Source organism: Pteropus medius, unplaced genomic scaffold (genome assembly GCF_902729225.1).
Source record: "Pteropus medius unplaced genomic scaffold, Ma_sr-lr_union100, whole genome shotgun sequence".
NCBI lineage: Eukaryota > Metazoa > Chordata > Mammalia > Chiroptera > Pteropodidae > Pteropus > Pteropus medius.
In genome coordinates, this window is record NW_024344370.1 from 265,085 (window position 1) to 281,937 (window position 16,853).

Below are 16,853 nucleotides of genomic sequence, written 5' to 3' on the forward strand. Positions count from 1 at the left end.
ACAGAGCAATATCTCAGTTCCAAACAAGGCAAGAGGATTGTAGGAGCTTTCACTTGACTGGCAAAGGGGGGGCTTTTTAAAACAAGCCAAATAGTTATCCCTCTTTTAGGGAGACCCATGCCCGTGCCAGTTGATTCTACCAATTTGTTTTTTTTATGAACATAAATACCTAGGAGAAGAGAACTGATGAGGCTTTGAAAGTGGAGGAAGTCCCTCAAAGTGGCTGTATTTCCTAAAGGGCCCCCCAAAGGGCTGAACTACTTCCATCCAGGAGGTAAAGACTAAGGCAGAAAAAGGGCGCCGGAGGGTGCGTGTCTGGAGTAATTTCAGGGCTTTTTCTATCTTGTCTGATGTGGCGACAGGAAAGATTTGTTCGTTTGAATTTCAATTTAGGAGGTTTTTCTTTTCCCCTTTCCCCCCATCCAGCCACTCCGGTTTGGGTTTTCCATATGACTCATAATTCCTTCAGAAAGTGGAATCGAATTCATAAAAGTGGTGGATGTTGGGGGGGTGGGGCAGGCTGGGAGCCCCAGGGAGTCTTCACTACCCACATTCATACTCAGCCCCCGGCGCAAGCGGCGGCCCGGTGGGGAAATCCAGCCCGCGTCCGGGATGGCGGCTACTCTTAAAGCCCGGGCGGCCCGGGCCCGGTAACTGGGCGGCGGGCGCGCGGGGCACGGGAGAGTCTGCGGCGGGCGGCGCTGCAGCAGCCTCGGCACAGCCGCCGCCCGCGAGCGCGAGTGTGCGCGGGTGTGGAAGGCCGGCGTGCGGGCCGCGAGGGGTGTGCGCGCGGGAGGCGGAGCGGGGCTCGCCCCTCGCCGGCGCCCGCCGCCCCGCCGGTGATCGCTCTCCGGCCGTCTCCAGCACCCCGGGCCCCCACGGCCGTTGGTCCGGGCGGGGGAGGGAGAAAGTGAGACTCAGTGTCATCACCATCCATTGTCAGGAGGGGAGGAAATTGGAATCCAGCAGCGGCGAGCAGCAGCTGGGCGGTCACATCTGGGAATGCAAAGCCGACCTCCCCCTCCTCCTCCTCCTCCACCACCTCCTCTCTCACCCAGGATCACTTCCGAAACCACTTCGCCTTCAGCCCCTGCCTCGGCCAGAGGTTTCATTTTTAACTGAATATTTACGAAAGCTGGAAGCGTGCGAGGGGGGTGGGGTGGAGTGGAAATAGCGGCTGCTTCTTTTCCAGGGATTGATTTAATGGGGATGTGTTCAAGGCAAGAGCGAATTCAGAAGGATATCGACGTTGTGATCCAGAAGTCCAGAGCCGAGAAGGACTGCTCGTTTGCAGGTGAGTTCTCGTTCCCGAGCCTCCGACCCAGCGCCAGCTTCCCCTGCCCGCCCGCCGCCCCCCTTCCCAGTTTTCAGACCGCGACGTGTGTAGCTGGGGGTGGGAGGTGGGTTGCACGTCCCCATGCCGGGGTTCATTTGGCAACAGCTGCTGCAGCGAGAGCGGGAACCAAAAGGGGGAGGGGGCGCCAGCCTCTCCCCTTCTCCCCTCCCCCCTAGTCTGGGGCAGGCACCAGCTTGGGGGGCAGAACCCAGGTGGCCGGAGCGGGGCTCTAGGCAAAGGGGCCTTGCGTTGTATTTTTAGCTCCCCACAGATGCCCCGAGGGTCCAAGCCCGCCTCCGGGGTTTCAGCCGCGGCGCCCCGGGGGCGCGGTAGGACCCGCCGGGTTTGCGCAATGGTCTGAGCGGCGGCTGGGAATGGAGCCCGCTGCGCCGCGCTCGCCGGCTGCGCCGGGCGCTAAGGCCCCCCCGGGGCCAGCGCTAGGCGGACCTCGGGCTCCCGCTCCGTCTACTTCCCTCGGACTGACAATGCGGTGCCCTGGAAAGAAGGGACTCCTTGCGTTCCCGAGGCGCCCAACGCCCCTGCCTGGGGTCGTCTTTCGTCCATTTTGCTCCCCCAGGAGAGGGATCGGATTTTGCTTTCGCAGTCTGGAGCTTGGCGGGGGCCGCTTCCGGTCGCCGGGACCGGGACGTTCCCACCGTTACCATGGCAGCCGGCACTTGTTGCGGGGGGCGGCCTCCCGCCGCTCCCGCGGGGGGTGCGCAGCATGCCCTCCGGGGCGCCGCGGAGAGGGGTCCTAGCGGCTCTAGCCCTCGCCTCCCGCCCCGCCAGGCCTTTTCTTGGCTCCGCTAAACAGGGTGCCCCAGTCTTGACCAGGGTTAACAATCCACTCAAGGGGTAGCTTTTAACCGGACTTTCTGTTTCAGATTTCAGATATTCAGACTCCACCTTTACTTTCACCTACGTTGGCGGCCCCAAAAGGTATTTATGTGTATAGAGTTGCTTCATTTCCTGTTCACACGCTTGTGTTTCCTTTGTTCTTAGTGTGTTCCGTGTTTGGATTTTTTTTTTTTTTTCATTCTCGTTGCATCCCAAGTGTGAGGTCCTTCGGTTTTGAACAGCAGAGGGGAAATAAATGTTTGATTTAAGCGTTTCTAAGATCACGCCACTGAGCTGATCTTAGAAAGAACTCTTGCATTCTTCATGTTAAAGCTGTTCTACAGTAGTAGTTTGCTCTTTAGGCGTTTGAGGGTTGATATTATAAAGAGGATGCAAAACGGAGTACTGGGTATGAAGTGAAATGCATAAAAGACGTAAGATGTCTCACAATGGTTTGGTTACAAGTAATGATTTTCCTGGTGAATTGGCACTGCATGTTTCCATGTTTTCTGAAGGTTGACATAAACATGCAGTCTGCCAATTTTCCATACTTGTTTTTTTTTTTTAAGGACTGATGTTTTGATTTTTACATTTAGTTGTAGGAAAACATTTGGAAGTTATATGTAGCTGAAGCTTATAACTTCTTTCTTGAGGGGGAAGAATGACAGATGCATGCGTTAATACTAAATTGTTAACAGTGGTAAAAGAAGTCTAAATCTAATTTTGTATTTAGGAGGTAGAGTTAAAATGAAAGGTAGCTATTAAAATATACTTTGCTGTCTTCACTTGTTAAGTTAGGATTTTCTCTCTGTTAGCCCTTTGGTGACACAGTGGCTTAAAAGAACAGTGGCCGCATATGAGAATTGTGAGATTTAGCCTTGTTGTCAGGACTTGACATTCAATATCATTGATCACATTCCAAAATATCTCTTAACTAATGGAAACATTTATGAACATATAAATTACAAAAGGAACTTTCTTCCTTAAATACATTTTAAAAAACTTGGAATTAATGTGAATCTTTAAAATGCTTAAGATCTGTGCTTCAACCTACATCTTAAGAAAGCTTTAATTAAAACTTACCGGTTTTCCATATGTTCAGTTTATCTGAGCCCCAAGATTGGTCTATTGATTTGATTTACTAGTTGAAAATATAACATATATAATATGTACTTATTAGGAGAGAATAAAATTACAATATTTTTTAATTTACTGTAGTACCATCATCTTTGTAATTATGAATAAAAAGAATTAATTAAATTAGAGGAGATTCAACTAAATTAATGCTTCTCCTACACTTAATATCCAGAGGATCTTTGTATATGACTAATATCCTTTTGGATTATATTACAGTTAAAATACAGGCATACCTTGGAGATTTTGTGGTTTTTGGTTCCAGATCACCACAATAAAGCCAATATGGCAATCAAGCGAGTTACATGAATATTTTGGTTTCTTAGTGCATATACAAATGATATTTATACTATATTGTAGTGTGTTAAGTGTGCAGTAGCATTATGTCTAAAAAATGTACCTAATGTCAATGAAAAAATACTTTATTGTCAAAATATTTTAAGCATCATCTGTGCCTTCAGTGAGTCCTATTCCTTTTTCTGGTAGAGGGTCTTACCTTCCATTTGTTAAAAAATGCAGCATCTATTGAAGCATAGTAAAGGGAAGCACAATGAAAGAGGAATGCCTGTGTGCCTTGTATTGAAAACATTCCCCATGCAGTCAGGTAGATAACTGCTTGAACTATCTCACAATTGTTCATCTAGTGAGAGGTGTAGACTAGGAAAACACTGGGTAAGCTTTTCAACTAACTAGCTTTATTATTTTCAATAAGATACTGAGTTCTTTTCTCCTCATTTTGCTTATCCATACAATGAGAGGGTGAACCATGCACTTAATATCTTTAAGATCTGTTAGTAGATGCTGCTTTCAGATTCTTTATCAGCAAATTATTGAACTAGTGTTAACTTAGCAAGTGCCTCCAAGAGCAAGGCCAGGGGTTGGGATGAATAATTAACTCATCGAGATAACATCAGTTTTCACTGTGGTAACAAGTACCATGGTTGCTCTTAGAGTAAGAGATGTTTACTTTTCTGTGTAATCCTGTTAAGGGACAGCATTTACTTTTGTCCCTGATTTAAATACCCTGGCTTGTGCTTCTAAGATGTTAACAGCCTGTTAAAGAAAAAAAAATAACTGGTACAACTGTTGACCTGATGGCTTTTGTCTTCTCATAGCTTATTCTACAAAATAATGTATAAAAGGCTGTTTTAGTACAGTAATAATAATTCCTCTTAACGATAATCTCTTTATGAATTTGTAGCTAATATTAGAGAAGACTTTTTTTTCCGAAAATAAAAATGTACTGTTTTCATTAATTACATTAGATTCCGATATGTATTTCTCATCGTGATTGGCAAATCAGGCATTTAAAATTAAAATAATCCCACTCTCTTGATTTACTGTGCTTATCAACTTAAAATATTCAATAGTGCCATTTCAGGTAAACTCGACTTACTTAACCTTAAAAGAAACTTATGGAGAAATAGTATATGATTATCTTGAATTATGTTTAACTATCATTTCATTTAAACCATTGAGAACATATTTCAAGAGTAATTTTCAATCCAAGTTGTAGATAAAACTTAATATACCGTTTCCTTTCTGAAACTCTCCAAGAATGAGTTACACTTTGTTCTAAAGATAGAGGTAATATTGAGAATTTTTTTTTTTGCACGTACTGTTTTTTGTGTTTCTGTGGATAAGAGGAAATGCCGGGAGATGGCTTTGTCAGGGCTCGCTGGTGGCCTAGTAAATTGGCCTTTCATTTGGAGGTCATCAGAGGGACAAAGTAAGTGCCTGTTAACATTTGCTATTCTGACTTTAGGTGGGGAATGAAGTAGAGCAGACTGTCAGCTGGAAGACTGAGTTCATTGAGTTTTCCCTAATAGGAAGGTCCTTGGAGTTGTTATTCTCACTTTGGGATGTGCAAACTGAGGCTCAGATTTACTCAGCTAAGTAATAAAGCTGCCATGTAAACCCTGCTCTGTCACATGCCTGAAACCTGTGCTCAGTCCTCTACAAGAGTGTTCCCAGCCTCTGTGAGCATGGAGACACTTTAATATCAAAAAAATTATGCAGACGCTTACTCGAGAGTGGTTGTTTTAGTGTCTTATGATTGAGAAATAATAAGAAAGAGAAGGTTAAATGTTATCATTTGATTATTAATATCTTCTACATATGCTTGAAAATTTGTAGTATATGTGCAGCGAGATTAGTTCATTTTAGTAATGATCATTATAGGACCACTGATCCTTGGAATAACTCTACAGCTAGTAGTGGTCCAGAGTCTGCCATAGGCTCCTACTGAGTGCTGCCTCCCAATTTCAGGGGTGTGCCAAGAACTATAAACCAGGGGTCTTAACTGTACACAGTTTGTAAATTTATATGAAAGTTATTCCTTTACTGTACTTAGTCATGCTTGTGATCTCCTGTCTCGTTCTTGCTCTCTTACTAATTGGCACTAAACTCCTTAAGACCACAAAGGTTGGGGGTTCTGGGTCCTTCATCTCACTTCCAGTCAGACATGCAGTTAATGGCAGAAGAAATAGAAGGAATAAAGTGGGTGGTGACAGCTATTGAGGGGATGGGAAAACAGATTGAGTCCGTGGGGCAGTAGTTACCAAAGGCAAGGAGAGAGCACAGGGGCGAGAGGTGCCTGACAGACACCCCCGTGGGATCTCCTAATGTGAGCTTCCAGCAAGGAAAGTATTGTGAAGATACAACTGAGGTTTTAAAATCACACAAATGGTAATTGTTTATTATAGAAATTAGAAAAAGAAATTTAAAAAAAAACCACATAATTTCTCCATCTTCTATTATATTAGAATTCTTTCAAAATTTTTGTCTGTTATGCACATAAAATGTGTCCAAAGATTATATTTTATTCTTTTGAGACCTCACTGTTTTTCACCTAAGAATATAACGATGTTTTTCTTTTAGACAGGATAGAGAATAAATGTTTATTAAATTGGGAGTTTTCCAGTCAAGGGGTGTGACTCTGCATAAGATACCTAATATTTGTATTAGAAACTATTAATACATTAGAAATTTAATAATTTGACAGAGTGTTTAGAGTTGCCCACATATGTGCACCTTTATTGTATGAAGACACCCTTTAATATGGTCATGGGTAAAATGGCATCTTTTGAAGGATACCCTTTGTTTTAGGCGTTTCTGTCCACATAAATGTTTTGGGGCATAGTGTGTGACCCTGATAGTACCACACTCTACAATCCCTCAAATTTTGGACGTGCAAATGAGATTCGCTCCCTCCTTTCTCCTGGGCCTTTGCGTGTGCTTCCTGGAACACCCATCTACATCATCCTGTTCTCCCACCTTTCTCCTGTAATATCTGCTAGGTGTTTCTAAAACTATGTTGTCACAGTATATTGTTTGTACTTGTTCACTTGATCATCTTATCTGAAGGTGAGCCTTGGAGATAGGATCTGTCCTATTCATTGTTTTTCCGGCCCCTAGCTCACTGTCTAGAAAACTTTATTTTCTCAATAAACAGATGTTGCGTGAATACTAAGTGAATGCTGAAAGGTCTTTTGGTAAGTGAGAAGCAATTTTGTAACCAAAATGACCAGGTATGGAGATACTTAAATACTTCAAAAAGCCTCTAATCTGGTGATGTCACTTGTAATGGAATTTTTTATGAACCTAGAGTGACAGAGGTCCCCTAGCCAAGTTATAAGCTCTGTTCTCTGGAGCACATGCTCCGATGATTTCTGGGGACACACAAATAATGCAATTGTTTAGGATAATAGGGAGTTATAGGGACTGTGGCACACTGGAGAGTTTGGACTCTGAAAGTCCAAATTTAATTCAGTTAATAAAACCAACAGCACTCTGGTGATCAAGCAGACTTGAGGAACAATCAACTTGATTGCTAAAGTGCATTTGTTTTCTTTTTCTTAGAAAGGAGAAGTGTTCGGGTATATAGGAGTAGGGGAATTGGAGAATAGTGAAGTAGTCCCATCATCTCAAAAAGAGCCATCAATTTTCATTATAAAAGAAGTACATACTCATTCTGAAAATCTTGAAATATGCAATTATTTTGAAACCATCAAGTGCTCCTTAACATTTCAGAATGAAAAGAATGATCTTTTTTTTTTTAAATTAAAAATTAGCTTGTTCCTCTTGGCAATGGGGACTTGCTCATCATTGTTAGATCGATTATTATCCAAAATAATGACTTTAAAAAAAGCATGTTCCTTGGAGCCTTGGGAACCTACCTCACAAGCTACAGTGACTGGTGGAAAGGAAAGCTGAATGAGTGAGAGCTGGACTTTCATACTCCTTTCTAAATTACAGCTGCTCTGGCTCTTTTCTGTTATGTATAAAATTTTCTTTGAAAAAGTTTTCATTGTTAAATGAGTTTAAAACCACTGACCTAAAATAGCCACCTATTTATCACAAAAGTAACTTTATGGAAGCTTCTATATTAAAAAAAATAAATTTAAATTCCACTTATTTCATGGATTAAGAAAATGCTACCAATCATGTTTATTGGGCATACTCTCTGCTGTACTTTTTACCAATTTTACGTCTTGTGTTCGCAACAAAGATGAATAGATGTATTGTCAGCTATTTTATATTTTATAGCTGAAGAAACTGAGGCTTGTGTAATTTAAATAATTCAGTGAGAAACAGAGAAGGGATATACTGCAGTGTTTATGTGAGGTTTAAGAGGCATTGGTTGAACTAGCATGAGTAGAATAGTTGGGCATGTGTGGGGTTGGGGAGGGTTTGCTAGTGGGATGTCTGCCAGGGGCAGTACTGAAAACCTGCTGATTGGCAAGCGAGGTGCCTGAGCCCAGTGCTAAGCATTAATAGTCAGAAAATTATGTACATTGGCTGTGGAATCCTTATGCAAATATTGGGCCGATCCATTTAAATTCCCCATTGTTTCTCTCTGTGGCATTTAAAAAAAACATAGTGAAATTTCATCAGTCCCAAACACATTTTGTAATTCGCTGCACAGATTTGCTTTTGGGTAGACAGTGATGTAGTAGATAAATCTTGTTTTAAGGGAGCTGCCACTGACTTAGTATGGAATTTTAGTCATTATTGACATCGGATCTTTCTTTCGTTCTCTAAATCCTATCTTCCATGTATCTCAAGAAAGACTGATAAGAAGTATGTTTTTATTAATTAATAAAGCTTGTCATTCCTATTGTATTGTGACATAATTTAGGTTTTCTGTTCGGTCATCCCACTTAAATGCCAGACACTTCAACACATCAAAACAACTTATCATTTTTTCTTTAATAGAAACTTCTCTTCCTAGCCTTTCCCTGGTCAGTATCGTATCATTCGAGCCAGGTATGGGGACCACAGTCTCAGGTTTCATATATGTCCTACCTTCTTTTTCACCTCTTTTAGAGCTCTACTGACTCTTGTTGAAATCATTGTTGACATCTGCAGCACTTGATTTAGGTCAATTGCTTTAACCCATTGTCTTAAAATTCTTGATTCAACAGCTTGTCGCCCATCCGGTTCGTTTATACCTGAACTCTTTAAGCATCAATTTAATCATAGCATTTACCTGCTCAGAAGGCATCAAATGTGACCGTCGTTTTCTCTATATCAAATTTAAACTCGTATTCTTGTCTTTCAAGAACCATCTTTCCCACCCTTTTATTCATATTTCTCAGGCTTCCAAATACCGATTTGCTACTGTTTGTTTATTGACCTCCTCTCTTCACCCAACAAGTTTGTATTAATTTAGTGCATTAAGTATATACAGCTGTTCAAGGTTTATTGACTGATAACATCAGTGTCACATAATACATACACTTGGTTTTGCATATCAGGATCATGGTTTTTATTATCACAAAGACCAGTTTGTTTAACCTTTTCTTTGACCACAAGTGGCATCTCTGTGAAAATATATGATGTATTTATGTTCAAGAAGAGGATAGAGTGAGACCAATAGTACAACAAAGTGAGAATGAGAAGAGAAAACGAAATCTAAGGAGGATAGGATGAGAATATAAATAGATTATACTCGATCCATTACAAAATAACAGCAACAATAAATCTCGAGTGTAGTTTATTTGCATATCAGTGACATCCTAGTTTGTGGCTGATACCTTCTCGGTAGTAAATGGAGGATGCCAAATCGTTCAGTGTTAAATTTAAAAGGGAAACTTCCACTTAAACCTTTGTGCAGTCAGATCAATTTTTCCTGCACAGAAATTAATAGACAGCTAGCTGTTAACTGACTTCCCCAAGATGGTTTTTTTCCTGAACATTTTGAACTTTAACTTGCATATCCTAATGGCAGTGTTTCTAAGATTTGACAATCAACTCTGAAGTGCTTTAGTTATTTCGATTTTCACCTTTATTTTGTTTAAGAAACAAATATAGATTGTTATAATCTAAGAATGACTTATGGAATATTTTTGTATTTTAGGTATAGAACTGGGCTGGAGACTAATATAACTACATTTGTTAGGCTTTCACATCCGTGAGTGAAAAAGTTAAGACAAAATTGGAAAGCCACAAACAAAGATATTAAGGACAGAGATGTGTAAAAGAGATGTATAAAAGAAAATATGTCAAATACAAAGTCACAAAAAATCAATATTCTGTTTAAAGAACTCTAGTTCCTAGCAGAGTGCCTAGAATAAAGTGAATATTTCCTAGTATTTCTGACATGACAGTAATATTTTTCCTGCATTATGCGATAGCATTTTTCAAACTATTTAATTAGATATTGGGTATGTGGCCAGATATGTCTGGGAAATGCTTAGTTAAACAGTATTAAACAATTTTCATGGTTGGCTTTTAGATCCTTTTATATATTAGTACACATTATGCATATCCAAGAGATGAATGAAGTAGTCAGGGTTTTTCAGACTTATTTGATTACAGATCTGGAACATCTTGAGTGAATTGTTTTGTGGAAAACACTTTGGCAAACTCGGAGCCTTATTCATCAAAAATCGTTTCTGAGTAAACAGTGTGTTGTGATAGAAATGGAAACTGCCCATTCACACTGAGCCCCGAAGAATTTATTTTCAGTAATTTTTCTAGAACTTGCTTTATGACAGAAAAGCTTCAGTTAAAAGCATTTTGCATTTTATGCCACTAACTTTTCTGCATGAGGGTTTATGTCTCTGGGTCTTTCACTCTGTCCTCTGTTGAGTGGAATGCTTTTCTGGTAAGGGCTCTCGACCATGCTTATTCATCAAAGCCCCAAAGTTAGCAGGGCCCTCTTTGGTACATGATTAGAAATCAACCTCATAAGGAAATGTTAGAGATGGATAATGATTCTGTGTAGCAGAAGTACTCATTATGTCCTCTCAAATTCTGTTACTTTGACTGCTGGAGAGCTTCTTGGAGAGCAGTCTTTGATGGAGTATACTTTTAAAGAAGTTCTGGCGAGAGAAACCTGGACTTTATCTAAATGTTTCATTTCTTTGATAAATTACATTTTAAAAAATCGATGAGGGTATCCATTTTGTAAAATGATTTTTCTCCCTGTGACCAAATGAGAAATTTACAGAAAGAGTTTTAAAACATTTCTCAGAAATTCTTTCACCATTAGTCTGGAAGCACACCTCCCCCTTTCTTTTAGGCAAGGTCAGTCTTTAAACTTTAGGAAGACACGCGTTACTTTTGGTGACACGGATAGAGAATGAGACCTGCTTTAAAGTATGCTCCTGTGGACACAGGGCCAGGAAGGTACATATTTAAAATGATTCATGTTAACAGTAGACATATTCCTATACAAATGCTCCGTAGCTTTTGTGATTCAGGGAAACCAGTGGAACCTCAGACGTGCTGAGAATCTAGTAAATTTTAGGTTTCTCATTTCAAAGTCAATGTGCAAAATCTTAGCGAATTTACGACTGTAATAATATATTTGTCAATCTGTGTGTATCCATGTTATAGATCTTTTAAGAACAAAGTCTTAGATAATGGCATGTGGGAGACCTAAACAGAGTACTAAAATCTGCTTCATGGATAAAAGCTGATGCAGTCATCATTTTTCATTAAAATGCACCACAGCTAGCTATGCAGCAGCAACAACAACAAACAAACAAACAAAAAACAAAACAAAACCAAAAACAAAACAAACAAACAAAAAAGTTAGGTCCTCCAGCTGAAAAGCAGTCACTACTTTATTGTTACCACAGAGTTTGATATGATTTCTTAGTGAATGTTCAGATTCATTTTTAGTTAAGAAAGAAGTTTGACAAGAAAATAATAATATAACTATTTCTAACATACACAGATCTACATGGTTCTCAAAGATGGAAAGCATTGAGAACTGAATTACTCTGGAATTTTTTTTAAGGTCAGGAGGAGTAGGTAGGCAAAGGACAATGCACAATTTTAAGAACTTGTACCACATTACTGCTTTTAGAACCACCACTGACATACATGAAATTCTTAATACAAAGAAGTTAGACAGTATTTACAGATTAATTGTAGTTTAAACATTTTCAGGGTTTATAAAATTGCATTTTATACTTTTCGAAGGACATATTGCAAATGTTGGCTAAGTTATAAGATTATTTGAAAAATTTTTTATAATTTATAACATTATAGCGTGGTATAGCAGATAGACATATTGATATGGATTTCTTTTAACGACCAGTCGAATGACTTAACCTCCCTGAGTCTTGATTTTATCATCTTGATAATATGCTTAGAAGGGAATCCTGAACACTACTCTTAGGCTCTTTGGTTCACTAGGAGTCAAAGGACTCAGAAAGCCGTTATCTTCATTGTTATATTTTGTGAAAACGAAAGAATACAGATTAAAATCAGCAATGGCATAGGCTCATTGGGCAAACTCCAGGAGAAACCAGGTACAAGTCTCCAAGTGTCTTGTCAGTAGAATCACATGGATGCACTTAATTTCCCAGCAGTGATGTGTGAGAACACATGCGAAGTGTTGCCAACCAGGGAAGCTCACATGAGCCTTGGTGTCCAGGGTTTTTAGTAGGAGACAATCACGTACATATACATGCTGTACCTTTGTGACTGAACTCAGCTACTCAGGTTCCAGCCTCCCAGAGTAAAGACGGATACTCACTATAAATCTCAGTTTGTTAGTATAAACTTTCTGAGTAAACTGGTGTTGCGGGCCCAAGACCTTAGGCATACAAAATCACTCTATCAGGCAGAATATTTCAAGAGTTCAGAGTTCATTTCCTAGGAACTGGCCACGGGCCAGTCTTGAAGACAGACCTTTTTGGGAATATGCAGGGTTTGAGTAACCAAGGCCTGAGTTAACCCATTCCTGCATATATGATGACAGTGTCCTTCACAAGCTGACAGAGAAGATGGTGCTTGATATGATTCATAGGACTAGCCTGATTCTAATTCCTGGATTATTAATTAATTATTTTAAAAGGTATTAATTTATAAGATGCATTATCATTGAATAACAGCTTCTAATAAAAACTATATTAAATGTACACAAAAGTAAAAAAAGCAATAACATGCATTCATTCATATAAATTGCATGCCATTCTTTTTTTTTCAGTCACAAAGTTAACAGTGTTGCAATACACCTTTCTTATTTTTAGTCTAAAGATTCTCCAGATTCACTTTTGGCCATTATCAGGTCACCACAGCATTCCAGTGGTATTGAATTTCCTTCCCCATGTTTTGGGCACCTGATATTCACCTATGACTTTAGAATAGTTAGGATTTATTTTTTTAATTTGAGAAATTATAGATTTTCTGTTTATTTCTTATTTGTTTAACCTCCCCCCCTGCCCCGCCAACCCCCCAAATTGAATTGTGCAATACTGAAAGTAAGCAGTGTCTCTGGAAAGTCTGCTAAAACGTGTTTCAGGGCCACTGCGAGAGCCCTTCTCTTGACAGGTCCCTCACATTGTATCAGCCTTCCCCATCCTTAGAAAATTTTGTACATTCTGATACATTTGGCAGTTTCTGCTGACTTTTCTTGCATTGTCTGACATGTAACAGCCCTCTCTATTGGGAAAAATAATCTTTTTATTTCAGGGCTACTTCATAGCTTTACCCAATAGGCAAGTGGTGACCACAACACAAGTGGCACAGGGGTGACAACACTCCAAGTGAAATATTCTTTTGAGGGCTAAATTTTCACTTTTGTTGATACTGGCAGATAATTGTCACAATTTCCTCCTGGATAGTGGTTAGGAAGTTTATTTTGATACAATAGTCCCTCACCTGCAGAGGATACGTTCCAAGACCTCCAGTGGATGTCCGAAACTGGATAGTGCCAAACCCTATATATACTATATATTTTTCGTATACATATTTGAGGTGCAACACCAAAACCAATTTCTTTTTCCTTCATGATTTCACAGATAAAAGATTTGTTCTTACTGTAGATCTTAGCAATCCTGGTATGATTTTCTTTTTTCTTTCTTTCTTTACTAAGTGGAGAACTTTAACCTTTTCATTTACAAGAAATACTTTATAGCTTCTCTTTGGCATGGCTGAATTGCCAGTATCACTACTGTTGAGCTTTGTGGCCATTATTAAGTAAAATAAGAGTTCCTTGCACACAAGCACTGTGATTCCTCAACAGTCAACCTGATAACTGAGGTTACTAAGTGACTAACAGTGGGGGAGCGTCTACAGCGTGGAGATGCCCGACAAAGGGCTGATTCACATCCCAAACTGGACGGAAAGGGATGGCACGAGATGCATCAAACTACTCAAAATTGTTTTTTTCTGGAATTTTTCCATTTAATATTTTTGGACCGCATTGACCGCTAGTAACTGAAACCACGGGTAAGAGGGGGGACTGCTGTATATCTTAGAGACATAAGTAAAAAAACAAGAGTTTTATAAGTAAGAAAATTTAATAACTGATCCAAGGCTTACTGAACAACTAACATGGGATGTTAGTTGAAGGGAGCAACTAATATGGGCTAGACAAATAATTGTTAATTCCTGCTTCTGAAATACCCTCACATTTTTGTGCCAAGCCAGTTTCTCATTTACTCCGTGTTGAGGCTAGCTAGAGAAGCTGTTGGAAAGAAAAGGTGGCTGGAACCACTTTACACATACTGATAGCCTAGATTGCCTCAACTTTTACATTTTTAATTAAAGTGTCAGTTTGATCATTTAAATTAATTTTAAGCAATGTAATAAAGGAGAAGCTTTACAGAGTCTGTGGGAGAGGGTATTTGGGGACTGGATGGTCATCATCAGGCATGCCACTGCTGCCACCTTCGTTACCCTGGATCAGCACCCTCTTATTATTTTTCACAGCTTCCTCTCTTCTACTTCTCAGACCCTACACATTTTCTATAAGCCTCTGATGTTTTTTCTTTTTTCACAATGATTCTCATGGCTGTTGGAATTGCTACAACAAGCAAGGTGGGAAATGGAGAGTGAATGAGCATAGAGGTCATTTGTAAACCATCTGTGTTCTAATGCCCCTCCATTCACTCTGTCTGTCTGTCTCTGTGTGCGTGTCTATTCACAATGCCTATATGCACACATCTACAATTTTTATAGAGCAATTGTTATCACAGTTAACTTGGGGGAAACGGATTATTTTTAAGGAAATACCAATTGACAAATAAATCAGCTGATTTCCCCCCCTAAAAATTAAGTGTATCGATTCCATAAACTCAGTAAAGAAAAACGTCACTGTTTCATAAAGTATGTTTAACTTTTATATGCCTTTCATATACTAGTAACTCAGGCTTCCCCTTTTTAAGGGTTAGTCTTGAAGCGATGTTGGAAGCCCTGTGGTCAGAGGACAGAATTACAAAATCAGATTTTAATAAAAAAGTAAAATCTTGATAGGTTTGCCAGAGATCCATTAGCCCTGTATACTTTGTCAGGACCTGAGGGCATGCCTGATTTTTGTAAAGCTATGCATTGCCATGCAAATAAGTAAAAGTTATTTTTGGTATCCTCCTTGAAAAAGCACATGAATACCCTAAGTAAATTAGAAATTTTTGCACATGGTTGAAATTTTCTAAAATGCTGAGTTTTTCTTCTTTCATGAATTCAAAAGATAAACCTTAGTTTTTAAAAATATTAATTTACATAGATAATTTCCCTAAAAATAGGACATAAGTGTGTGTTAGTTCCAACTAAAAAGAATGTGTATTAGTTTGGCTTTGAATCCAGTTCATTCATTCTTGAAGGTCTGTTGGGTCTGTGAAGTGAAAGTCATTCAATCATCCTGGATGTGGATAGTCATTTTTAAGCATCTTTTAGATCCTGTTAATGTAAAATGAGAACGATTAGCATTGGGAAACTGAAAAGCAGAGGGTAAACATTCCTCTTTGACATCTATAGCAGCTAGTTTATAGATTCTTTATTCTTACAGCCTTAATTGTCTAAGAGCTTCATGTAAATTTATTTCCAGTTTTAACTATCTGTGAAGCAGTTAATCCAAAATAACATTAAAGTCCTTGCTTTGAGGTTGTAGAGGAGACTCAAGAATTAGAACAGAGTTTCTTTCAACCTAAAGTTCTCTAAGCGTCTGTGAGTCAAGGACTAAGTTAAAAAAGCAGCCTTTGTAGTGTGATCATTAAGGGGGAACTATTCCAGTGGTTATTGTAACCCTGAATCTCTCTCTTTCTCTCCACACCCCATTCTTCTCCAATTTGATGTCATTGGGAACTAAAGAACCAAGCTTGTTAGAATCCTGTTTAAAATGGCATAGTCTTTGTTCAGGGACCTATTAGAACGTAAGGATGTGGCCTTTTTTTGTATGTTTTGTTTACTTCTGTGCTTAATTTTATGGTTATTATTTCATATCCTCTGATTTAGCAGTATAAATGTTGCACATGATACTCATTTGTCATATTGGCAGATGAAGTGTATATAGTTGGCTGGAATTTTGCCATTTGATTAAGGCATACATTAGAAACTTGTTTTCCCGTATATCATTTTCTACTTCTGAGTGGCAAAACCTAGATCTGAACTGAGCATAATTGAATATATATGGCATGGGAACTAGGGGGATGGGCAGGCTAACTTCCTTTGCCTGTAAATTGTTCGTTGGATTTGAATATGAATAAAAAGGTTTTCTACCAGGAATATGAAAGTAACATTTTGCTAAACTAAATTTTAATCGAAATCATTTGTGCTTATTTATAGTCACTTAACATTTTCAGTTCATGTGTTAATATTAATTCTACTTACAGGAAAGAAAGAACAGAATGGTATTCAATGTGATCACCACCTTGTTACTGCAGAGATGTAGAAGTTTGGCAGTTTAAATATCAGATGTTTTAAATTTAAAAAAAATTGCCAGTGCTCCACAGCACAGAGATAATCTATGCTTGCTGTGTCTCTTTAATCTTTCCCTTATAAAATTAAGCCTAGAGGCCTTACACTATTTTAAATTTCAAAATTAGGTCACATAAATGTTGTGTCAGACTTCCAATTCATAAATAGTATCCTCATGAATAGTGAAGTTAGGATATATTTATATGCTACTAATTGCTTAGCTGTGGATCAGCAGCGGTGAACGTGGGGTAATAATGATATTTTTAAAGGTTAGTTAACTGTTTTTCTGTGATCTGTTATATACAAGTGTGATAACTTCTTTTTCCTTCCTGAACTAACATTGGGACATATGGTCTGATAATTGTGAGTACATTTGGGAAGGCAAGAT

The 16,853-nt window shown here is 39.1% G+C and overlaps 1 protein-coding gene across 3 annotated transcripts in view; it reads left to right on the forward strand.

Moving 5' to 3' along the window:
* The first annotated feature begins 552 nt into the window (after positions 1-552).
* The window catches only part of PARP8 (poly(ADP-ribose) polymerase family member 8), a 160,113-nt gene continuing 143,812 nt past the window's right edge, over positions 553-16,853 (forward strand). The window contains exons 1-3 of one of the 3 annotated variants that reach the window (XM_039869914.1): positions 553-571; positions 1,193-1,294; positions 2,221-2,275. In XM_039869914.1, coding sequence (XP_039725848.1) covers positions 1,204-1,294; positions 2,221-2,275 — 146 coding nt within the window. In that variant the 5' untranslated portion in view covers positions 553-571; positions 1,193-1,203. Of the gene's footprint in view, positions 572-614; positions 651-850; positions 1,106-1,192; positions 1,295-2,220; positions 2,276-16,853 lie in introns of those variants that run through there. The other 2 variants (XM_039869912.1, XM_039869913.1) reach the window with 2 other exon arrangements.